This window comes from Acyrthosiphon pisum, chromosome X (genome assembly GCF_005508785.2).
Source record: "Acyrthosiphon pisum isolate AL4f chromosome X, pea_aphid_22Mar2018_4r6ur, whole genome shotgun sequence".
Lineage (NCBI taxonomy): Eukaryota > Metazoa > Arthropoda > Insecta > Hemiptera > Aphididae > Acyrthosiphon > Acyrthosiphon pisum.
The window spans coordinates 69,264,457-69,270,963 of NC_042493.1; the positions used below are offsets into that span (position 1 = coordinate 69,264,457).

Consider the following 6,507-nt stretch of genomic DNA (forward strand, 5'->3'; position numbering starts at 1 on the left):
AAAACCTCGGATAAAACCATTTCAAAGTTATGATTATAAACATCCAAAAAAATGAGAATGGGCCACTTCATAACTGCTGGTTCACTTCATCCCGTTATAGTTATTTTTGAATGCCATATATACGATATACTATATGTAATTTTTTTTCTCGATTTTTTGATTTTTAACTCAGGTAGGTATTATATATTTTTACTTCTATTTCATATGGTTTTCAAAAGTTTTGACAATATTATTATATATACAATTGTCAATTACATACATATTTAAATATATTGTATGATTACCTAATTAAAACAATGTTTAGTGTACTTATATGCCTAATGCTATTAAATAATATAAAATTATAAAAATTAATCTAGATTTAAATATGAAATTCAAAAAGGCAAATTTAAAAATATGTATACCTAAAAAAAATTATAAATATTTTTTATGTTAGATTCTGAGTGGATCGAGGAAGCTAGTGGTTTTATAATGGTGTTTATTTTTTTTTTATCCTACAAAATTTCTAACAGAAAGAGTGTTTCTATATCAAATTTCGACATATAGTAGCTTATATTTTAGTAAATTGGATCAAGATGGTACTTTAAAGTGGTAATTTTTCAATTTTTTCAATACCTAGTTACAATACTTCACAGTCGGGGCTCAGGACCCGCCACGTTATCGACGACAAAATTAATATCATAGTAATATAATATATTATAATATTGTATAATATTTTTATATACCTGTATTCTGTGGTATCGACCGACAGAGTCGACAAGTCGGGGCCCGGGTATAATAAATTATTGATTTTACAATTCTGGCGTTGCCAACGCGCCACCAAGTGAATACATCATTGTTCGTCGGCGGCGGCAAACTGCCGTACATCTGACATCACCTGTCGGCATTCGCTTATCGATGTTATCACTCCGTCTCCTTATCTTTTGGACAACGGACTACAGCTAAAACTAACGGTCGCTCCGACGACACCGGACACAATTTGTACAATACACATTATTTTAATGAATTGTCCGTTTTAATTCGATCTGCTCGGCACAATGTTCGGGTCTAAATTGCAGACTCAAAACGAGAACAAAGTGAACTTCAAAAAGAAAACATATGCGGAACTACAGGAATTGTACGAAAGGCAACGCAAGATCCTCAGTAACGGGTGTGTACTCTTTGTCATAGAACTATTGGTGAATTTAAATCGCCACTAAATTGTTGAATTTTTTTATTTTTGGTTTTCCTCTAGACGATTTGTTGAGGGATTGCCCGACAAAGGCGAGAAACTGAAACAGTTCATTGCTCAGTTGGAAATAGAACTAAACAAACGCGACGTTCACAAGAAGCTATGCACAGACATGTTGGCGTTGAACATTGGCAGCGATCAGTTGGATACCTTTGAATGGACTGGTAAACATGTGACGGCGGTACACAAGAATAGCCAGCCAGATGTCATAGGCGATGATGAAGTGTTGAAAATGTTTGTTTCACATTCTGGAGTTAACCAAGACAAAATAATCATAGAGTACCTAACTTATTCTTTAAGTCCTTTTTTTATTTGGGACATGTTTAAAATTTTTAATTGTCTTTCAGAGAGAAACCAGAAAAAGCGTTGATCAAACCATCAGATTTAATTGAGGAAGACTCGCTTGAAGGCAAACAGAAAGATTACGATGCCATAGGATTCTCAGAAAACATGGAACGTTATGCTAAAAATTTATGTGGTCGTATCGACACTCACTTGCCAACAGAAAGAAAGCATTTTTTATTAAATAAGCCGGCTGTACCAAATAAACATACCATAGTTAAATCAGCAGATGTAAGCCTCAAGGAATCTGTGATGTTACAGGTTACTTACGACAGTAAATTGAAGGTAAATTCAGTAATATAACTAAGATTATTAAGGCCTGTGTCATAGGACTATTATTGAGGGCTCCTTTAATTTACATTTGAATTTTTAAAATCAATTAAACTGTTCAAGGTACACATTTTAAAATAAAGACTTACACCTGACCTGTTGCGTTTGTATTTACATATCTATATGTATATTAATGTATGTAACTTAAGTACATTTATTTATATACTTTTATCATTACGTAGAAGAAAACAATAAAAAAAAATTCATTATTGGGGCTGTAGGTTGTCTGAATTAAACAAAATAACTTTTGAAACAAAGGTTATTTAATGTACAAGATATAATGTAACATAGTAGGTATTAAGCCCTGCAAAATACAAAATAACTAGTTATTTAAATTATTTTTCTGATAATACTAATATGTATTATTCAACTGCTGTGCGGATTAATGAAGTCCAGTTTATTGAGATCTGAATTAATGAAATTCTACTGTATAGTTAACAACTAATCATTTTTTCTAAACTAAAGCTTATAAGAAGTTAAAAAAAATAACTCAAATAACTATAAAGTATAATATGTTTAAATAATTAAAGAAGTATTATAAAATAACAAAATATAGTTAATGAGCAATGTTAAAAAAAGAAAATATATACCTATGAGTTGTCAAAAAAGTCTTAAATTATAATTTAGAATAAATAATAAAACCCATTCAGTAAGAACTAATATTTATTTCATTATTATTTACTAGCTGATTGAGTGAACTTTGTTGCTTGTTAAAATTTTTTGTGAGACATGACATATTATGGTTCATTTTTTATAAAGTGTATTCCCTTTTCCAAACCTATGTTAAATAATTTGTATATCTTATTTTTTCAATGTTTTAGAGGAGCCAATGGTTTTGTATACACAGGCCTTATCTATTTCAGTTGTGACACTGTTGAGAGTTTATTTTAACTACCAAAACATATATATTTTTAAGTATATTGTAATTGCTTTATTTATGCCGGATTAAATGAAAAATGTATTAATTTAATGGTTCAATAAAATGTAATGGACCAATCTGGGTTATTAAATCTTGTTTTTAGAGACCATAGCTCGCTATTGGTTCTTTAAATGCTTATTGATTGTTCATGCATTTGTTGATTAATGTATTCAATGGGGTTTTGTTAGCAATATTCAGTACTTATCTAAAAAGTGTTTTGCTTGAAAATTTAAATTATGTTTTTATTTTTAAGGAATTAAAAGCTGAAAGTTTGAAACAAAAACCAATTCCAAAGTTTGATACGAGTAATTATCGAAACACAAGCTTGGTTAACTATGATAACATTCTTGAGGACGAGAGTGATGAAGATAATGACATACTCGATATTGACAGTGATGCATAATTTAAGATTTTGTTTTGCAGTTTCTGTTTTTAGGTTCCTTGTAAATAAATAAATTGTAAAAATATGTAATGATTATAATATCAGTTCGGTTAGGTATGTGTTTTTAATTTAAAATAAATATTTTATTTCTTAATAACTTTGTGTAGATATTTAAATGTTTTTTTTTTTTTGCTAAAATTATTTGATATTTCAATAACTGTATATTATACATTATAATGAATACCACTCATAAAAAAAAAAAAAATGAAGATTCATTATTTGTTTATTATAAAAGTATTTACCAAATGGTATAATACAAAATGAAAAACGAAAAAGTATAATTTGTATTTTATTTAAAATGCATTTAATACTAAATTAACAAATTTATTGTTTTATGATCATTTGTATTTAAAATAATTATCACTTATAGTATTACTATAATATACCTATGTTAAAATTAAAATGTTTACATAGCTCATAATTTTTGTTTTTAGTATTCCATAATAAATTATTTTATAATATATCTAAAGTTTATACTTTAAGTGCCTACTGCCTATACTATAGTGTGTGTCATAAGAACTGCAACTCGACGCTACCACACTTTGTGGCGGTTTTTTCTCAAACCAGTGGTTTTCAAACTAGAATCAAAAAATGTGTAAGATATTTGTTACCACGAGGTACGTTAGCGTCGAGTCGCAGTTCTTATGAAACACACTATAGTACACCATATACTTGTTGTAAATTAAGTATTAAAGTGTCATTTTTTCAATAATAATAATTAATCACCATTTATTAAACAAAATATAAAATACATGTTAAGTAATAAATAATTGATTTATTTACCTTCTATAAACAAATATGTACTAACTAAGAAGTGTGTAAACTGTATACTTTATAGTTATAATTGTTTAGGGTGATCTTAATTAAATACATACAAATGTGTTTTGAATATTTATAAAATAATCTTAAAATGTTCTACACTTTTCATATAATTTTTTAATACATGTACTTCATAATAATTCTAATTAGGTAGGTACCTATTGTTGGTTATGGAGGTAAGTGTTTTTATGTTAATAGTATGCATAAAATGTAAAATACATATTATATTATTATGCAATAGTAGTGAAATACTAAATAGGTACTAAAAAGTTGAATAAGTGATCATAATTCCTAACAAAACCTTTTCATAAACTATATAATTTTTATAAAAAAACAAATTTAAATAAGAAGTAAAAATTATTCACATGAATCAAAATTTAGTATATTACACAAAAAATTAAAACACATGAATAAATAATAAATATCTAATTTTAGCCATATTATTGCTGCTAATCACATATTTACATTTGGCAAGGAACTAAATTCTGATGAATGTGTTGGACGAATAAAATGTTTTTTTTTTGTGGATGGATAAGTTGATTGCTCATAATTTAAGATCTATATAATAAAGCCTTAACAAAAACAACAATGATACATTATTAACTGTTAACTTAATTCCTTATTATATTGTTTAAAATAATTATAAAAAAAATTTGGTAAGAGTTACATTTAATTTGTACACATATCTATTTGTTTAGTAAATTTTACAAAACTTTTATAAATGTTTGCAAAAGAGCTCAGTAGCGTAGACAGGATTTCGAGAAGGGGAGGGCCAATACTAAAGCCTTATAAAAATAAAATTTGTATTGTTTGCACGAGATAACTTTAATATTTATTATATGATGATTATGATCAGACATAGGCATGTCCAGACCTCATCTGCAGGTCATGCACAATAGTGACATATCTAGGGGAGGGGTTTCTACCCCCCCCCCCCAAAAAAAAAAAAAATTTGTTTAAACTTTGGGAATATGACCCCCAAATTTTGAAATAAGCTTTATCATCTGATAATAATTAAATCAGTTTTACTTTTTTTATTAAACAATATTCCTTTTATCAGATAAATAAATAACTAGGTAGGTTATGTGAAATTGTACTTAGTAATTTTAAAATATAATTTTAATACTAATAATACCTTTTTATAAATGTTTATTTTTACGTGATGAAAATCAAAAAAATTAATACAAAATCAATATATTTTTTTTTTTACATTTTCATTTTTCATACTTGGCAAAAATACAGCAGATGGGAGGAGGGGTGGTTTACGCCAAGATGTTTCTAAAAACATACCTACGCATAGGTACATATTATTTTTACACACAAATAATAAAAAAAGGTTTTAAATTCCAACGTAAATGGCTCTTAGACGGGGTGGTTCCATTTTCATCCACATTATTTAGTCTGAAATGATGTCTATTTTCCTCCAATATTTTAGCCAGTGTTGTAGTATTACGTTATGTATTATAAAGATAGAGTAAGGCTAGGATCCAGGCCCCAGGGCTTGCAAACGTTATAATAACATTATATTTGACAATAAACGATTGCAATTTATAAACGTAATTATAACGGAAAACGATAATCAAAAATAATTTAATACTGCAAAACAAAACATAACTATTAACAAAATATATTATATCTCATTAAACAAAAATATATATACATAACGCAAAACGTAATTGATCGAAAAATAACGCAAAACGAAATATTTTAAAATCTATTTATTTAAAAGGTCTATTATTAAAGTAATGATATAAATTATAGTTACTAGCAAATACTATAATACCTATATGGCTGTATTGAAGGTACTTCTATATTTATTAACGGGTGATCATTGATATCAATAATATTGAACGTGTTGGGCAGCTTAAGACACTCTGTACACCCAAAACTGTACCTAAAAGCTGGTTTTCATTGTTTACTATTTTGTGCGCAAACGAGTTGTCGTAAATTTAAAAAATATATTAATATGTGTAAATGAGTCTCCACCCGTAAATACGTCACTGGCTAGGGTGGGCAGTTGCCCGTATCCGATTTTTTGATGTTAAGTTGTTCAAAATTAATATTGTGTTGTTTTATAAGTAAAAGTAAAAGTAAGTAGGTAGGTACTAATTATTAGTCGTGAGGATAAAACAATTTCAATCGTTTTTTATCATTTATTTTATACCCTGTTAAAATTATTTAGTTTTTTCAAACTTATCAGTTTATTATATAATATCATTCTTGTAAAAATACTTTTGAAAATTTATTAATATTCTAGTACTAGTAACTATTCGATTAAAAAAAAGGTGGGTAAGTGGATTTCGCTCTGCTGTACAGTAGGTTACAAGTGGGTCACTGTATAATGGATGGTATTAAATTTGAATTCAATGATATAATATCATTGTATAAGAAAAACGATTCTGAGCGGAGACGGTATGTTAGTCT

At 27.5% G+C, this 6,507-nt stretch overlaps 1 protein-coding gene across 1 annotated transcript; it reads left to right on the forward strand.

The window, feature by feature from the left end:
* Positions 1–981: 981 nt before the first annotated feature.
* LOC100169253 (CG3773-like) lies at positions 982–3,358 on the forward strand. The gene is given in 4 exon segments (NM_001162347.2): positions 982–1,150; positions 1,235–1,510; positions 1,579–1,858; positions 3,076–3,358. Coding segments are annotated over 4 exon segments (819 nt in total). The 5' UTR covers positions 982–1,037; the 3' UTR covers positions 3,226–3,358.
* The last annotated feature ends 3,149 nt before the right edge of the window (positions 3,359–6,507 follow it).